The 19,775-nt window shown below is 44.6% G+C and overlaps 1 protein-coding gene across 3 annotated transcripts in view; it reads left to right on the top strand.

Moving 5' to 3' along the window:
* PHKA1 (phosphorylase kinase regulatory subunit alpha 1) overlaps nucleotides 1–19,775 on the top strand; it is a 187,818-nt gene that overhangs the window by 86,567 nt on the left and 81,476 nt on the right. For all 3 annotated transcript variants that reach the window (XM_073558789.1, XM_073558788.1, XM_073558790.1), the window contains 7 exons: nucleotides 398–542; nucleotides 3,520–3,598; nucleotides 3,735–3,814; nucleotides 4,073–4,243; nucleotides 5,819–5,913; nucleotides 17,475–17,614; nucleotides 17,710–17,866. In XM_073558789.1, coding sequence (XP_073414890.1) covers nucleotides 398–542; nucleotides 3,520–3,598; nucleotides 3,735–3,814; nucleotides 4,073–4,243; nucleotides 5,819–5,913; nucleotides 17,475–17,614; nucleotides 17,710–17,866 — 867 coding nt within the window. The remainder of the gene's footprint in view (nucleotides 1–397; nucleotides 543–3,519; nucleotides 3,599–3,734; nucleotides 3,815–4,072; nucleotides 4,244–5,818; nucleotides 5,914–17,474; nucleotides 17,615–17,709; nucleotides 17,867–19,775) is intronic.

Raw genomic sequence — 19,775 nt, 5'->3', positions numbered from 1 at the left:
AGCTGCCTGTTGTATTACTGGTTCAGATCCTTAATGTCATTCTCCTGTAATTGATTTATTGCGGACAGAAGAAGATCCGGACATTTTACTAATAAACCTATTTTTTATGAAGGTTGATTATTTGATTGTGGTTTTTTATGTGTTTAGTAAAAATAGGAATTGCCGTGAAGATGTGCTTATTCATTAAAGGGATTTTCTCAAGTTTGGAAGTCATTCCCTAGTCATAGGATAGGGGATAATTCCTATTTCTGGGGTCTGACCGATGGGGGCTCTGAAGAGATGGTATGACCATATAAACTGTTTGATGGGGTTAATTGACAGGTTCTCTTCACATGATTTAACTAAATGACGTTGAATGTCATGTGGGAATCTTCTAACATGACCTGTTCCCTTCTAGTTCATAGATCAGCAGCAGTTCTACCTTGCTTTGGACAACCGGATGATTGTGGAGATGTTACGCACTGACCTATCCTACCTGTGTCATCGCTGGAGAATGACTGGACGACCAACCATCACTTTTCTGATCTCCAGCACCATGCTTGGTAATGGCACCGATAACCTTGTCACTCCAGCAGACAAGATCTTATGTTCTCTAAGTATGCAGCACATTATCGGATGATTCTCTTTGTATACAGAAGGATAAAACGTAGAATGTTTGAAACTAAAAAAAAAAAAGGAATGGCACAAATCCTCTGAAAAATAGACCTGTTAATAGGTTATTTCTATCAATTAACAAAATGCAAAGTAAATGGACAAATGAGACATGTAAATCAAATAGACAAAAGCCCCCACACGAGTGGTCTCAGGAGGTTTTATTGGTGGTAGACACAGGACTTGTGGCAGAGTTTGCCTTTTCTTCTCCACACAATCAATCTGCAGGCTGTCCCCAATAGTCTGAAGGGGGCTTCACCATAAAAAATAGCTCTGCGGTCCAATCCTTGTATTTCCTACAGCACTTCAGCCTGTCATGTTTTGCTTAGTGAGAAGTGTCGTCTTTTCTGTCATGACACAAGGCGGCCTCCAAATGTCTTGGCTTCACTGTTTGACACACACGCTTGCTTCCATTCCCCTGGGAAACTCTGCTCTGGGGTTGAGCCAATCCTGGCTGGACTTTATTGAATACTGTAACGTCATCTTCACATCACTTGAACCTATCTCTTTGAAATGATTGAGCCAATAGTGGATTTAGGGTAAATTTTCCAAGCAACAATGCCCTTGCCTGTAAAGCCCTCTTGATGAAATACACTGACTGCACGTGATTCCATGGAGATAACATTATTTCACAGAAGACAATGATTTCAAGCACTAGCACCTTTTGAAGCATCCAGTGTGCTTTTATCACCATCATGCTAACTAAATCATAAGTTTTCTTTTTGCCTTCAACATTTTTTCCTTAAATTATATTAGCAGTTTATTTTGTGCCAGTGATGAAATTAAGTGGAAATGGGGATTTTGTGGTGAAGTTAATTTTGATAGCAAGGAATGACTGCTATGAAAAGTGGTCAAGCTAATTTCAAAAAGTGCAATCTGGAGTTAATGCAGATTGCCACTATAAAAACCGAAGCAGCAAACTTTATGAAAACCAAAATTTGTGTCCATCTGAAAATTTGGCCTTGTCTGTAGGCTTGTGCAAATTCTTCTGTGTCTGTTACGAAGCCTACGCAGACTCCGATGCTTGTAGCAGGGTTGTGTGTGTCTGGATCATCGCTGCCAGGTTTCTTGCCAGAGGTCATACACCCATTACAAGGCTGAGCACAGCAACAAAACACAACGTATATAAGCCGCATCACGAAGGCAAAGATTTCAAAGCAGATGGGTTTTGAGATGTGCTCTTCAAGCTTTTATGAAGAAGCACCAAGTAATAGGCGATGTTGAAGGCAGGCCGCAGGCACAGTGGTCAGCCAAAGAAATTGGAAGAAGTCCAACAATGCCATTAGGTCAGAACTGGCAGCAACCAGTGGGACCCATCACACCCGTCTACTCTTGGGATAAAGTTTGGTCAGAAGTGGTCTTTATGAAAGAATTGGGGCTAAGGAGCCATACATGCGACATGGAAACAAGCCAGGTACAAAAGCCCTAGGAACTGGGGTGCAGAAAATGTTAGAATGTGCTCCGGACTCTCCGGATGTGTCAGATTGTGAAATGTTTCACTGTAACAGAAGGGAGTTGGTTTGCTGGAGGTGCAGTAATAATTGTAGGCAACAGTGAAGCGATGTGGAGGCTCCTTGCTAGATTAGGCTGTATTTCAGCAAATGAAGATGGCGACCTGGTCAGGATTAATTGTGTCTTCAAAGCTGAGAAATGCAGGCAGATACTGATCCATCACATAATACCATTAGGGAGGTGTCTGATTACCTCAAAATGTCTTCTGCATCTGGACAACGACCCAAAACATACAGCCAATGTCATTAGGAAGTCACTTCAGCGTAACGAGGAACAAGCAGACTTGGAAGTGATTTTTCTGCCCCATAGAGCCCCAATTTCAGCTGCCACATCAGGATGAGCCTCCCAGAGGGTCCATAGCCTAAACGCTTGTGTGCCATGGAACAACACAGCCACACTACACTGTCATGGCAGGCGACCTGGTGCCTCCCAGCACCTAACTGGCATTACATTACGAGACACAAGGTACAAGCCTCATACACAGGAGATCCGGGGTTACTTCTCCAACAAGTACAAGTGTACCAGAAGAAATGATGATCACACCAAATATTGATGGGATGTACAGTTTTGGTTACTTCAGTCACTTTGCAATTTAATTGATACAAATGAACTATTTTTTTTTTTAAACCTTCTTACTTTGCAGCATTTTTCCACAGCTGTCTATTCACACGGATACATGTACGTGTGTAAGGCTACTTTCACACTTACGTTTTTTTGCTGCACGTTTTTTGCGCACACGAACGCATAAAAAAAACCATCATGCGTTTTTTTTTGCGGTTTCTGGTGCATTTTTTTTTTTAAAAAAAACGCATGGTTTTTTTTGTGCATACGTGTGCATTACAATGCGCACGTATGCGCACCCATAGACCTTAATGGGTGTCTTGCTGTAAAAAAAACGCATTGCGTGCGTTTTTTGGGGCAAGTCGGACGCACAAAAAATGCAACAGGATGCATTTTGTGCGCCTGAGCGCACACTGCAAAAAAACGCATGCGCATACAAACGCGTACGTGCGCATGTGTATGCGCACCGATGTTAAAGTATAGGGGGGAAAAACGCATGCTTTTTTTTGCGCTAAAAAGCAGCGCAAAAAAAACGCAAGTGTGAAACCAGCCTAATACAATGAACAATCCCATATTTATGACATTGACGTGTATAAAATCTACAGCTCTATCCATCCTGCAGGTGACAGATTTCACCTGGTCATCCATTATACATAGACCCCAAGGTTTCTATAGGCGAGTCCTGTGGATAAAACCCTCAAATGGCACTAGAGAAACCGAGTGAAAAGTTTGTAAGATGTGTGAGCGGCGGAGATCCCCGAGCAATGTCTTCTCACATGTCTCCCATCATTGTAGATGCGTCCGGTGCCAGTCTGGATTCCACTGTACTCGCAACCCTCCGGAAGCTCCAGGACGGATACTTTGGTGGAGCCAGGTATAACATGGCTTCCTTTTTTAGTAATTTCAATATTTTACTATTTGAGTTGTATAACATGGAAGGAGCTAGAGAGTACAGTGACCGTGCAGGTATCTGCCATCTCTGATCTGTTTATTCATCTGTGTAATTACAGAATTCAGACTGGACGTTTGTCAGACTTTCTTACCACATCCTGCTGCAAACAACTTAGTTTCTTGGATTCTTGTGTAGAGGGTAAGTGGTGCAGTGTGTAAGTGTCCTCCTCAGGGGTCAGACAGTCAATGTGCAGGAGCCAGATCCACCCCTGCATGTGTAGAGGGTGAGTGGTGCAGTGGGTAAGTGTCAGCTTACCGCTGCACCGTATGCAGACATCGGGGGGCAGGTGCGCCGTGTGCAGCTATCGGGGGCGGATGCGCCGTTGTTCATTGCTCCAGTCTTGGTTTCCATGTTGTCATCGGTATTTTTTAATTCAATTTTCTCTGCTTTTTCCAGAAGACTCGGAGGATGAAATAGCTCAGTATCTCAGCCATCTCCTGGGCACCACCGCCCCTCGGGCTACAGCGGTCGCACAGAAGGGAGGATTGAACAGATTTCGCGCTGCAATTCATAGCACTCGAGATCTGATATCTCTTCGAACAAAAGCCAAGAGTCTGAATGTGCAGAGTAAGATATTTTATTACATTTTTGCTTTAACCTCATTACAAGGACATTTATGCCAAAATGTTTTATATGTGGAGAGTTTGTTTACTTCCTTGGGAACAACTTATGAGTTTTTCTATTTCAAAACTGAGGTTCTGGAATAGCAGTCATGGTGCAGAGAAAAACAATGGCCACAGTGCACCAAAGCGATTATGCCTGAATTCTAGCGAGCTCCTCGTTTTGTTTGTCCCGTTTTCTTTTTGCCCCACTTTTTTTTTTTTTTTTTTTTGCCCCTGTTCTCTTTTGCACCTGTTCTTTTATTTTGCCCCACCCTGTTCTTTTCTTTTGCCCCTCTTCTTTTGCTCCCATTGTTTTCTTTTGCCCCTGTTATTTTCTTTTGCCCCACTTCTTTTGCCCCAGTAGCATTACATATGTGACATGGTGCCTGCAAACCATTGCAGCATAATTTGTGCTCCACATTGGCTCAGCTGAGTGCCGTAATGGCGGTGTCTGTTCACTGATATGGCGTTTGACTCCACTGGGATTCTTCCATGAGGGTCTTATTTCTTAAATTAATGGCCCCTATGTAATGGGACTATATCACACTGAATAAATCTATGCCTTGATCGTACAAATCAGTTCTGATGTTTCTCCGCATCCAGCAGTAAATCTCACACCGCAAAATCAGTGTCTATATGGAAGCTGCACCACTGTGCAGTAAGTGACACCTTGCTGGAATCAGGTGCGCTGCACCAACATGTAGATCATTGCTGGAGGGCTTCTCTAACAGTCCAACATAGATAAATGCAATTTGTTATAAAAATGTCTCCAATACTTGTCTCAGGTCAGTGAGAAGCAGACACAAGATCTACCGTAAGTATTGGTGGCATCTAGTTACATTACACAGATCTCTGAAGACGTCCTCCAATGTAGTCCACCATGAGATCTAAGTATTGGTAGCACCTAGTTACATCACACAGATGTCTGAAGGCGTTCTCCTATGTAGTCCACGACGAGATCTAAGTATTGATGGCATCTAGTTACATCACACAGATCTCTGAATGCGTCCTACTATGTAGTCCACTTCGAGATCTAAGTATTGGTTGCATCTAGTTACACTATACAGATCTCTGAAGACGTCCACAACAAGAACTGTAATGGTGGCATCTAGTTACATCACACAGATCTCTGAAGACGTCCACCAATGTAGTCCACCATTCTATGAGCTGTGAACACAATGTAGCATTGGACCTGCTGGCTAGTTTTACATCACAGTTTTTATTTTTTCACTGGAAGATAGATGTGTTTTGCACAAGTCCTAGCTTCTCTCCGGCTTCACGCATCAGATTGTGTTTGTTGGGTCGCGTTCAATGTGGGCATTGATGGATATGTCTGTCTGTCCTGTCGAGAACGGCCTGGAGCAATGAAACCTTCCTGGCTGTTTACTGGAACCTGAGATCTCGAATGGACCTGTTAGAAAGCCTGCCTAGATATGTTACGTACGCCCTTGATTTCCGCTTGTTTTACTGCTGCCATAGAATTCAATATTTTGTCTATCTGAATAAATGATTTCTCTTTCCATTATCCATTACCTTGTAGATGTACAGATGTATCTGCCAACCAAGTTGTTTCAGGCTACACAGCCTTCCTTGGATCTGCTGAATGTAACACCCCAAAAACCTCAAGCAAGCAAGGTACTGGGGTCTCTGGGAAGCCAGGAAAACTATTGAAAAGTCCATTATGGCATATAAAATAACGTTTCATTGTCCCTCACCTTGTTTGTTGGCAATTAGGATTGGTATAATTGCTACTGTCACATTATTAAACAAGAGGCGAAATTACCAGTATAAATTGCCAATAAAACCTTAAGTTTATTATTCACCATTAAACAAAATAACAGAAGATAAATATAAAAACAGGGTCAGGGTCATGCCTCCTGATGAAGAAGCAAAATGTGCGTGGGGGGGGGGGGGCGAGACGCCATACAAACACCAACATCCAGTCATGTAAGTGCCTTATTTACACTTTCTTTGCCTGATTTGCCGTGCTATTGGGAACATAGTATCCCTTGCACCCAAACTGGCTTTATATGCCCAGCTCTTATCAGGTTTCTATGTACTCTATTTTATCTAAGGCCACATGTGTTATGTTGTCCCTGCTTGGTTAGCAGCAACCCTGTTTTTATATTTATCTTCTGTTATTTTGCTTAGTGATGAATAATAAACTTAGGTTTTTATTGGAAATTTATACTGGTAATTTCTCCTGTTTCTGATTCTCAGTTTTTTGCCTTCTTATTTGCTAATTTCTGGCTTCTTTATGTAGTTATTGTCACATTATTAAGCCCAAACCCCGTTCTAAATGTAAAGGCTTGTTTGTGTGTCCTATGCGTCGAGCCGGGAGCCAAATACCAAACTTCTAAAGATTTGTTTGGTTCATTTTATTGGAGAATAAAAATCCAGAAGTTTATGTAAAAAATCAATTTTAAAAAAATGTATTTTTTGTCTCTATTTACCAAAACCTGTGATATTTTTATTTTTCCATTGATTGAGCTGTGGGGGGGGGCTTCTCATATGGAAAGCATGCCTGTTTTATTGATTCCAGTTTGGTTTTTGATCCGCTATTTATTGGATTTGTTTAGGGAAATGAACGAAAAATACCAATTCTGACAGTTTGATTTTTATTCGGACTCCCATGACAGCACCACGAGAGAGGGGATCTGCCCTATAGGAACAGGAAACCTACAGATACAAAAGGGCGGCACCTCTCCCACGCATAAGTTGGTTTCCTGTTCCTGAGGGGACGGGATCCTACAGAAGACCGGATCCCAGACCGGCCAGCCGATACAGGTAGCGAGGGGGGTCTCCTACCTCGGCCTGGTGCGGATCTACTGGAGGACGCCACGGTGGCCCAGGATGGGTGGCACGGCGGTGGCGTGTTCAGCAGGGAGCGGCGTCCGGAGGATGTCCGTCTCCGGGGTTAGGCCGCCGCCGGTATGTTTCCCCCGGGGGTTCCCGGCTCCGGCGGCGCAGGTACGGCGGCAGCGCGGCTGCAGGGGGCTGTGACCGGGTGGCGTTGCTTCCAGGGCTCCCGGGCGACCCGCGTGACTTCCGGTCTTTCCCGGGGTAGCGGTGACGTCAGGGGGTGGGCGGAAGATGCACTTCCGGGTCGGCGCGCCACTGCGCATGCGCGAAGAATCCAAGATGGCGGCGCCCATCGGAAACATCGATAGTGTCGGCTTTCGGACCGGGTGCGGCGCCAGCTGGGGTAGGGAGCCCTGTTAGGGGGGGAGGGGCGTGGCATGGATACTGCTGACCGGAGGAGGGGTATTTAGGCAGGACCCTGGCAGGGTACCTTGCCTTGGCCACATTATTACAAGCAGCAGCGTACAGCAGCAGCAGTGGTAATGGAGAGTGATTGAGAGCAACACCAGCAGAAGCAAGGGCGACAGCAGCGGCAAGCATCACTGCCGCCCCTGGATGACCTTCGGCAGGTCAAACAGAAAAAGGTGTCCCGTGACAGTAATGAGCGGGCGGGACGAAGTGACCAGTCCACTCGTAAGAGCTCTTCCAGGCAGACAGGAGCATCGACTGAGAGAAATCCCCCTCATTCTCTGGTACTTGATTGTGGCACTGGTAAGTGATCTTCGTGAAAGTTCACTCAGTGACGGGACCCCCTTCTGTGTTTTTTTTTCTAGGGGAAAAAGGCTACAAGTAAGACTAAACATAGGGAATGCGCACTCTGTGCATGCCCATTACCGGACGCATGCCTCAAAAAATTGTGCCCCCCCCTGTATTCAGCAGACGGTGGCAGAAGAGTCGCCCGCGGTAGCGGCGAGTTTAAGGGACATTGTCAGGGCAGAAATGAGGGAAACCCTAAAGTCCTTGTCCCAGCTGGAAAGTCTAAGGGGCGAGGTCCTGGTGGAGTCTGCTTTTTCTCCACTCTACCGAGGAATCAGAGACTCCCAGGCTTCATCTCCCTCGTCCTCCTCAGGAGGAGAGGACTCGGGGCGATTTTGTCTGCCTCTTGACCGGGTAGACAAGCTGGTCAAAGCAGTCAGAGGGACAATGGAGGTAGAGGAGCCTAAGCCCCAATTATCCATGCAGGATGTCATGTTCTGTGGGCTGGAACAGAGGAAGCGGAGAGTCTTCCCATTAAATCAAAAGATCCAGGATCTGATCCACAGAGCGTGGAAAAAAACGGATAAAAGAGGGTCGCTACCACCAGCCCTCAAACGCAGATACCCCTTCGACGATCCGGCAGTGAATACTTGGGACAGAGCCCCCAAATTAGACGCAGCCATTGCAAAGGCATCGAAAAGATCCTCGCTACCCTTTGAAGACATGGGATCCCTTAAAGATCCCCTAGACAGAAAGGCAGATACTTTCCTTAAAAACACCTGGGAAATGGCGGCCGGGTCCTTAAGACCAGCAGTGGCATCAACGTGCACGGCCAGGTCCATGATGGTCTGGTTGGACCAGTTGGAGTCACAATTAAAACAGGGTACATCAAGACAGACAATTCTTGGGGCCCTACCAACCATCCAAGAGGGAGCAGCCTTCCTAGCAGATGCCTCAGCAGATGCAGTGAGAATGGCTGCCAGAGCAGCAGGTCTCTCTAATGCAGCTCGTAGAGCCCTGTGGCTAAAGTGCTGGCAGGGAGACATTCAGTCCAGGGCAAAGCTCTGTGCGATTCCATGTGAGGGCGAATATTTGTTCGGCGCTGTCCTAGACGAGCTGCTTGAGAAAGCGGGGGACGACAAGAAAAAATTCCCAAACCTTTCGTCTGCGTCCTACCGTCGTCCATTTGGTAGAAGGAGATTCGGCCAGGGGAGAAGGCGCAACTCTTCGCCTATTAGAGATCGCCCCAGATGGGAAGACAGAAGGAGAAGAGGTATGGGCTATATGTTCACACGCTCGTCGAGAGATCAAAAGAGACCAAATCAATGACTAGCAATTCCCGTGGGGGGTAGACTGTCATCCTTCTTCCCGGCATGGTCACAGATTACAAATAGTGACTGGGTGCGCAAGGTAATATCCACCGGGCTTAGATTGGAGTTTACCCAGGTCCCGCGGGATACCTTTAAACTAACCCCTTTAAGATCTTCTCTCGAACAAGCAGCTTTAGAAGCGGAAGTCTTGAGCCTATGCCAGAAAAATGTCCTGGTAGAGGTTCCAGAAGCTGGAAGAGGGTTCTACTCTCCCCTGTTTCTAGTCCAGAAACCTGATAAGACATTCAGAACGATTATAAACCTTCGTTTCCTTAACAAGTTTTTGATTAATCGTACATTTAAGATGGAGTCCATTAATACAACAATAAAAATATTGTTTAAAGGTTGTTTTATGGCAGTCATAGATCTGAAAGATGCGTACTATCATGTACCTATCCATACAGACTTCCAGCAGTTCCTGAGAGTGGCGGTTTCAGTAGGTGGCACAGTGCGTCATTATCAGTATAGAGCCCTTCCCTTTGGTCTCTCAGCAGCACCCAGGGTATTTACAAAGATAGTGGCCGAGGTTATGGCTCATTTACGGGAGGTTGACGTCTTAATCATCCCATATTTAGATGATTTCTTGATTGTGGGAAAATCGGTGGGTCATTGTAGATCCCAGATAGAAAAAGCTAAATCCAGATTAGAAAACCTCAGATGGATTTTAAACTACGAGAAATCCCGACTCCAGCCCTTAAAAATACAGAAGTTTCTAGGCTTATTACTAAATTCAGAAACTCAGCAGTGCCTGCTGCCACTAGATAAATTGCAAAAGATACAGGAGCAGGTTCTTCGGGCAATTGATAATCAGTCTATGACCCTCAGACAGGCCATGTCCCTGTTAGGCTCTCTAACTTCATGCATCCCAGCAGTCAGGTGGGCACAATTCCATACTAGAGCCCTTCAGAACGACGTCCTGGTTAATAGCAGGGCCTTGGAAGGCTCCTTACAAGGTCGAGTGTTGCTAAGCCCCTCAGCTGTTACATCGCTTAGATGGTGGCTCGATGGCGAGAACCTAGCATCAGGGGTGCCCTGGATAACACAGATAACCCGTATTATAACCACAGACGCTAGTTCCTTCGGTTGGGGAGCCCATATGGGGGACATAGTGGTACAGGGACATTGGGATTCTGATTCTGAAATCTCATCCAACCAGAGAGCTATTGGCGATAGAACGGGCAGTCAAGAAACTCATTATGTACCTACAGGGCCATCACGTGAGGATACACTCGGACAACCAGGTAGCGGTAGCATATGTCAACCACCAAGGTGGAACCCGCTCCAGCGCTCTGATGCAGATAACAGAACGGCTCCTTCAGATAGCAGAGAGAAATTTTCTATCTTTAACCGCACTCCACATCAGCGGAAAGGACAATGTAAGAGCCTTTCTAAGCCGCAAGGCTCTAAGGCAAGGAGAATGGGCTTTGAACAAAGATATTTACCACCAGATTGTCCGCAGATGGGGTCAGCCAGAGGTAGACCTCTTTGCCACCATAGAAAACAGAAAAGAAAAATCGTTCTGCTCTCTGAACCCCAGGGAAAATCCCCTGGCGGTGGATGCCCTCCTGATAAGATGGGACTTTTCTCTGGCATACGCCTTCCCGCCATTGAATCTTCTTCCTCTGGTAGTCAGGAAGATCAGAGGATCGGGCAAAAGTCATACTAATTGCCCCCTTTTGGCCCAGGAGGACCTGGTTCGCATGGTTGAGGACAATGTCGGTATGCGATCCCAGGGTACTGCCGAACCTTCCGGATCTCCTCTACCAGGGGCCAGTCAGCCACCCACAAGTAGCGGGACTTCATTTGACGGCGTGGTGTTTGAAAGGTCACTGTTAAAGGATAGAGGGTTCTCCAAGAACTTAATTGACACCCTCCTAAAGAGCAGAAAATTAACTACCACTAACATCTATGCTAGGACCTGGAAACGATTCCTGTCCACCTTTCACTTTGACGTCAGAGACGGAATTCCCACGAAACATATTCTGGAATTTCTCCAGAAAGGTTTCGAATTGGGTCTCTCCACAAGTACGTTAAAAGTACAAGTTTCAGCCTTAGGGGCCCTGTTTGCAGGTGATATTGCAAAAAATTATTGGGTAGCAAGGTTCATCAGAGCAGCGGCCAGATCGAGACCTATACACAAAGACAGATGTGTGCCGTGGGACTTAAACTTAGTCCTTACAGCCATGACGGAAAGTCCGTTTGAACCTTTGGATTCTGCCTCACTAAAGGTTATATCTCTTAAGACAGCATTTCTGGTAGCGATAACATCCGCACGTAGGGTGAGCGACATACAGGCACTTTCCAGATTGCCCCCTTACACAGAGTTCTTGCAAGATAGAGTAATCCTAAGGCCAGATCCAGCATACCTTCCCAAGGTAGCAACACAATTCCACAGGACACGAGAGATAGTTCTGCCTTCCTTCCTCCCTAATCCAACCAACCCTAAAGAGCAAAAACTTCAGGCATTAGATATTAGGAGATGCTTACTTACATATTTAGCAGCCACGGATCCTTGGAAGAAGGAGAACGCATTATTCCTATCCTTCCAAGGTCCCAGGAAATGATACAGAGTATCAAAACGCACGTTAGCAAGGTGGATTAGGGAGGCTATCTCTCTTGCCTACACAGCAGGTGGCGGCCCAGCTCCACAGAATCTGAGGGCGCATTCCACTCGGGCCATGGCATCATCCTGGGCAGAAAGATCTGGAGTATCAATTGATCAGATATGTAAGGCGGCCACCTGGTCATCTCCTTCCACCTTTTTTAACCACTATCGGTTAGACATGGGTGCCGCCTCAGACCTCACCTTCGGGCTAAGGGTGCTGCAGGATGTAGTCCCTCCCTAAGTTAGTTTACATCTCTGTAATTCTCTCGTGGTGCTGTCATGGGAGTCCGAATAAAGTATTAAGTTATGTACCGGTAACGGTATTTTTCGGAAGCCCATGACAGCACCCTTAGTTCCCTCCCTTGTTCACGTATAGGGGTGCACTCCTTTAGAAGATTGTTCATAAAATTACCTTATGTGGGAGATGGTGTAAAATAATTCTGGTAAATAGGGTAGATAGGTTGTATATATTATATGTTGTGTACTAACCAAGGTAGCCTCTCAAGCTCTGTAATCCAACTGATGCGTGGGAGAGGTGCCGCCCTTTTGTATCTGTAGGTTTCCTGTTCCTATAGGGCGGATCCCCTCTCTCGTGGTGCTGTCATGGGCTTCCGAAAAATACCGTTACCGGTACGTAACTTAATACTTTTTTTCTCATTATGGCTTTAAACGATCAGGTTAATTGTATGTTTTGGTAGATCAGACTTCAACCGACTTGAAAATACCAAATACCTTCATTTTTATCATGTTGAAGACGCATCTGTGGGACGCAGGGTGCTGATGGTAACTTGTGCGTGGTTCATGTAAACTTCAGGGGCATAAAACAATAATACCTTAGCATGATCCACACACTCACACAACTTCTATTACCCCTTAACACCCAAAGCACAGCTCAGATAGCTGGTTAAGTGCAAAGAGAGCAGCAAATAAGTAGTTGCTGATGCTCCACGAAGTCTCCTCTGGCTGCTGCCTATTCTTGACATCTTTTCTGGCCACTGCCTCCTCCATGACATCTCTTCTGGCCGCTGCCTACACCATGACATGTCATCTGGCCGCTGCATCCTCCATAACATCTCCTCTGGCAGCTGCATCTCCCATAACATCTCCTCTGGCAGCTGCATCTCCCATAACATCTCCTCTGGCAGCTGCATCTCCCATAACATCTCCTCTGGCTGCTGCCTCCTCCATGACATCTCCTCTGGCTGCTGCCTCCTCCATGACATCTCCTCTGGCTGCTGCCTCCTCCATGACATGACGCGGGGAAAGTTAAACTGAGCCTTTCTGGCTAAAACAGGAAAAACAACAAAACAAAACGCTGCAACACAACCTATACATTGCGGCTGGCACCCCGCTCTGGAGCAACACAGGTTCAGTCTGTACTCTACAAGCCACAAAGCCACTGGAGACTCCTCTCTCCAGGTTAGCTGAATCCAAAATGCCTGTAGAGCTCGGTTATTTAAAACCAAGACCATGTAACTTTTTCCATCATGTGACTGATGACATGATCATGACATCACACAGATACTGGAAGCTATGCCAGTGAAGATAAAGTGGACCTTCTCCCACCCGCTCTATGAAAGTCCAGATGACACTAGCCCTTTATGCAACTTTAACTTAACCTTCACAACACGTAGTGTACATGAGGAAAATGCTCTGGTTTCAGATCACTGATGCCATTAAGCACAGTGACCCATATCTCCCCTCTATTACCTTACCAGTGACTTTGTCACAGCATGTAAGAGGGTTAACCGTTTCCTCACCTCCTGCGTCCAGCTTTTTTTTTACCTGTGTGGTCGGTCCTCACACAGCTTCTATTATCCCCTAACACCCAAAGCACAGCTTGGAAAGCTGGTAAAGTGCAAGGAGAGCAGCAAATAAGTAGTTCCTGCCTCTCCACGAAGTCTTCTCTGGCCGCTACCTCTCCATGACATCTACTCTGGAGGCTGCCTCCTCCATGCCATGTCTTCTGGCTACTGCCTCCTCCTTGACATTTCCTCTGGCCACTGCCTCTCCATGGCATCTCCTTTGGCCGCTGCCTCCTCTGACATCTCCTCTGGCCGCTGCCTCCTCCATGACATCTCCTCAGGCCGCTACCTCACCTATGGCCGCTGCATCTTCCACTCTCTTCCTGGTGCTGAAGTCACTGTCAGTAACTCCTGTCCTCACTATGCATGTAAGAGGGTTAACCCCTTTCCTTCGCTTCTGCGTCCAGCATGTTTTTCCTGTGTGGTCTGTCCTGTGCAGAGGTAAGGAATAGCCACCTCACATGTGCCCCCTTCTGTATTTGGTCCTTTGTGGCTTCTTCTCTCCACCCCATATCCTCCACAAACTGTGATGAAGACCATTTCTGATTGCCTGTCACCTCCACTCTCCCCGAACCTTAAAACATGACCATAAGATGGCAGCATAATCCGAAAACTACTGTTACAGGTGACCTGACGTCAGTAATGCCGTCATTAATCTGATTATTGCATCTTGTAGTAGTGTAATTAAGAGAATACATACCCCTATATATATAGAATATAGATCTCATGATACATGCATAGTTGCATATTTCTTACACATACATACATATATATGTGTTTTGGACCAAAAATAGAAAGAAAGATCCTAGGCAAAATTGCAATACCAGCTACAGAAAAGAAAAAAATGAAACCAAGTCATGGTAGTATAAATCTAATATATCTTTTATTGAGAACAGTAAGTTTTGCCAGCAATGGATATGCAAGGAAACTACAAACAGCACACATCGCAACAAATAGAAATATGGTAGGAAAAATACAGCACAAAATGTGTGATAAGTTTGAAAATATATGAACAAAAATGTATATACAAATCTATTAAAGGACTTATCATTGAATTGTGTGCCTATCTAGAGTCACATGGACCAGCGCTCATCGTACTGAACTCCGCAGTTTTTCCTGTGGGCAGAAAACTACTCAGACAACACAGGGTGAGGGTAAAACAGTGTGGTAATTTCAGGAACCACCAACAGACAATAACATATAGAACAGTCCCAGCAAATACATAAGATGATGCAAAAGACAGAGTCTCACCCTCCCGCTGTCTCACCGGGATTAGAGCAGCTGCAACTTTAGGGTTTCCAGGACCGACTACCCTGCTTTTGGCGGGCACCCACAGAGCGGAGGTAACGACAAGCTTAGGAAGCTGACAGTCAACTGAGGTACGTGGACAGGTGACCTGATTGTCCCAACCTGGCTTCTTCAAATGCCGCCATGGATTCAGTAATGGTCAGTGGAACATATCTGAATTCCTCCAGCTGGGGCCATTTTCCCTTACATTTTCTTCCTGTAGAGTGTTAAATTTGTATTCCTCCCATTTGTGACATGGTGCCTTGACTACTGTCATGTAGAGTCCCAAGTCTGTGTTTCTCTAGTTGGAGTCTTGGTTCCCTGGCTGTTGTCGTGTAGAGTTTCTCTGCAGAAGGACAGAGGTCCGTTTTTATACCCACATCTGTTTTTCAGGCCATCATCCACAGGTCAGGGGGAAGGTGGAATGAGGTCAACTCTCATGGTTTCATTATTCAATCTGCATAGTTTGTCCTTCAATATTAGCAGGTCATCAATGCATGGACTGATACAATGGGTAATCAACACATTAGGAAACATCGATTGATCAATGACCCTGTGTCCCTTTCCTGCAAGGATATCAGAACAATAAGCTGCAACAAACAAGTACATGTTCAGGCTCATATGAACAAGGAACACAAAAAGAAAACACAGAATGACAAATGTGCAAAAATACTCTGCAGTAAAAAAAAAATGACAGTAATCAGCAAGTGCTGGTAAAAAGATGATAACAAATACAGGGTATTTAGTCGATACGATTTTTGCTAAAAATGTATACCAAGCCACTCCACCTCGTCACGGTAACCCTTAACGGAGCAGTTCCTATCTAATGTATTTAAAACCTGAACATATGAACAGTGTCTAAATGAACAGGATTCAAACAGGCGCTTCCTAGTGTGGGCACGTGGTGTAAGACTGCTCTTTCTGTGCATGTGACACAAGAGAGGGGTGGGGGTCTCCCAAACCATGCATAAGCAAGGAAAAAATGGATTAAAAACACATGTGACATGCACAAATGTGAACAAGTCGGTCGGACAGTGTTCACACCACCCACTGACTGAAACGCAAAAAGAAAACACAGAATGACAAATGTGCAAAAATACTCTGCAGTAAAAAACATGACAGTAATCAGCAAGTGCTGGTAAAAAGATAACAAATACAGGGTATTTAGTCGATACGATTTTTGCAAAAAATGTATACCAAGCCACTCCACCTCGTCACGGTAACCCTTAACGGAGCAGTCGCTATCTAATGTATTTAAAACCTGAACAGTAATCAGCAATTGCTGGTAAAAAAAATCGTATCAACTAAATACCATGTATTTGTTATCTTTTTACCAGCACTTGCTGATTACTGGCATGTTTTTTACTGCAGGGTATTTTTGCACATTTGTCATTCTGTGTTTTCTCTGTGTTTCAGTCAGTGGGTGGTGTGAACACTGTCCGACCGACTTGTTCACATTTGTGCATGTCACATGTGTTTTTAATTCATATGAACAAGGGCCTATGTCTCTTGACCTACTGGAAAATACAGCGGCATAATTAAGAATAAATGCTGTGTCTTCACACACTTGTTCTACACATCTACACTTGCACTGTCTGGTATGTGCAATACATATTTTATATAAAACTTACTTTTTCGTGGACATTGGGATCTAATTATAGATTTTTCTCATATACACTAATTCATTACTATAGATTTAGTTTTAATATTGATCTTCGTTTTTTTTTCCTGGAGTGAGAGCATTGATGTACTATAGATATGCACACAATTCAATGATAAGTCCTCTAATACATGTGTGCCAGTTACCACCTCCAGGATCCCAGTGTTCAATTACCTGAAAATATGACATTATCCTCAATAACAAATTTCTGTAACAATGAACTGGGTAGATTGTTAAATTAATAAGATGCAGCCTTTGTCTGTACATAGTGCCAAGTACTGCTCATATAAGAGGGTGGTGACCCACTGGAGGTTTCTCCTGTAGGCCAGTCCAAGCATGAGTAGATACATCTGTACCAGATATGGGATGTACCACTGTCATCTGTAAGGAAGGAAGTAATAATGGCTGACTAAAGATCTTGGAGGTTTTTTCGATGACTTCACTTTAGGATTTGGTTCTCGATACCAGATCTGTCACCTGCACACACCAATCAGCTGTTAGCAGGTTCCACATCTCTGGAAGTACACGGCAAACAGAGGCGTATCTCTCTCTGCTCTGTACCTCCCCATACTATGAGCTGTGTAGTTAAGCTACAATGTCTGAGTACATCATGATCATCAATGTCCTAGTCTTTTTACAACTCCTTCAAAGCTTCTGACATCTTCATCATCACAATGAAAATGGAGTAGACACTAAAGATGTGATTATCAGTGTCTGAAGTGGTTTTTTGTTCTGTAAAAAAAAATTCTGCCTTTAGTGATCTAGCTCCATTTTCAGCTTTGTATGATCTTTACCTGTATTAATGCAATAACTTCTATTTTCTTTTCTCGTATCTGCATCTGTGTCTCCTGTACTGATAATGATGCAGGTTCCATTGCTGTGTACCTGTAAGCATTCTTTCCATTTTTTAGATCCCAACCAGTCATGTGGAGATGCATCTTCCTGAGGATTCTTCAGGGCAGACAGACTTTGCTGCTCTGGTGGACATCTTACGGGATACTGAAAGTGTCCATGAGCAAGCAAACATCCTGTACATCTTATATTCCATGAAGTAAGTTTCTGCTTGACACTCACATTTCATTCTATCTATGTTCAATTTGAAAACTTCTGCACGTTCTCATCTGGTTTTACGTTTCATCTTGATAGGGGATTAGATTGGGACACACAGATATATGGACAGCCTGGAGTGACTGTAAAAGACCTTCTGGTAGAACTGTATGGGAAAGTTGGAGCTACCCGTCAATGGGCTCTGATACGTTGTATTTCAGGCATTTTGAAGAAGAAAGTAGAAGCACTGGATGAGGTATGTGTGAAATAATCCTAAAAATTAAATAGTTTGCATGGGGGATGTGTACTTCTCACGGTATGTGTTGCTATCTGGTAACAGCCAGTCAGTATATCTATTGACATCCTAAAATGTGGTTTCATGTCATTACAAATCAAAATAACTATATGAGGATTTTTCAGTCATAGTTTACCTTATTCTATAGACATAGGGTTGCGTGATATATATTTATCCTTTAGGGTTCGAGAGTAAAGGTATACTATTTGTCAGATGCAATGAAATTGTAAATAATAGTGCCTTAGGCTACGTACGCACATTAAGTATTTGCATGCAGAAATTTCTGCAAGGTTTCTGCATCTCTTGGCAGAAAAAACGCTGCGGAAAAAATGCGCGTTTTTGCACGCTTTTTTTTATGCGTGTTTGCATGCATTTTTGTACAGCAATGAATCCTTTTTTGAAGCTAAAGATATATTTTAAAGTTTTGTGATGTAATTTTTTGGTACAACGCCACCTTTTTCATGCTGATGCAGTAGCAGGGCTTTACTGGCTAGCTTACAGGGGAACCCCAGAAAAAAATTGATCTATAAAATCTAACTAGCAAAGGCTAGGCAGACAGCTGCGGGCTGATATTAATAGCCTAGGAAGGAATGATAGATATTGGCTCCTTCCATACTAAAAACATCAGCTCTCAGCCTCCCCAGAAAAGGTACATCTATAAGATATGCCAAATGTGGTGCTTAGCCTCGCTCTCCCCACTTGCCCTGTATCGGTAGCAAGTGGGGTTCATATTTGTGGGGTTGATGTCACCTATGTATTGTCAGGTGACATCAAGCCCACAGGTTAGTAATGGAGAGGCATCTATAAGACACCTATCCATTACTAAGCCCATAGTGATAGGTTATAAAAACACACACCCAGAATAAAGTCCTTTATTTCAAATAATGACACAACTCCTTTAATAATCCTAATTAAACCATATTTACTGAATGCCTAATCCATCGAAGCCAACGTCTCCTGCAACAGAAATAAAATAATAAACCACAGTATTCCTCACTTGTCCGCAGAGAAGGTAATCCATAATGTCCCATGGCGATCCTGATCACTTTGAGAGCAGTCTCATCCGTGATGTGACTGCTCTCAAAGACAGCTGGCGATACACTGACAGGAGGTAGTCCTTCCCGCAGTGTATCACTGAGCTGCCGTGAGAGTTCCCCGGAGGATTCCATTGCATTTTTGGCCCATTTCCGCGTTGAAAAAATGCCTCAAACGCATAAAAAATGCACTGTGTGCACATAGCCATAGGCGTCATTGCATCACTAATACTTTATGTGGTGGTTACATTTATGTATAACTTGATGGAGGCCCGATGCTATTGCATGGGGAGGGCGGTAATGTCACGATGGGGGCAGGCTTTGCAGCGTCGAGAATCTCTCCCCCATGTGCTCACTCAGCTATCCACTCTCTCTTTTCCCACGTGCTGAGTCTGCTGACTTCTCCCGTCTGTGCTCTTTTCTTTGACCTATCTACCCCATGTGCTATCCCCCTTGTCTGCTGTCTCTCTCCTTCCTGTGCTGTGTTCTCCCCTCATGAGCTGTCCCGTTTGAGATGCCTCCCCCCTGTATTCTGTCTCTCTCATGCCTGTCTGACCGTGTACAGAACATACCACAGCTCCTGGGCAGGGGAGGAAGCAAAAGACAATACTGACATTACAGCAGGAGATCATAGAGGATACATTTTGTGAGGTAAAATATTGTTTAAAAACAGTCCGTGAGATATTTTACCTCACAAAATAAATCCTCTGTGATCCCTGCTGTAATGTCCTGCCCAGGAGATGTAGTATGCTCCGTACACTGTCATGCACAGACAATTTTTAAAATGAACTTTCGTTCCTGGGAAAACCCCTTTAATGTGACCGGCTTCCTCTGAC

The sequence above is a fragment of the Dendrobates tinctorius genome, unplaced genomic scaffold (genome assembly GCF_039654945.1).
Source record: "Dendrobates tinctorius isolate UK_male_01 unplaced genomic scaffold, ASM3965494v1 ptg000258l, whole genome shotgun sequence".
Classification (NCBI taxonomy): domain Eukaryota; kingdom Metazoa; phylum Chordata; class Amphibia; order Anura; family Dendrobatidae; genus Dendrobates; species Dendrobates tinctorius.
The sequence above is the reverse complement of the archived record's forward strand: the minus strand, read 5'-3'. Positions and strand labels throughout refer to the sequence as shown.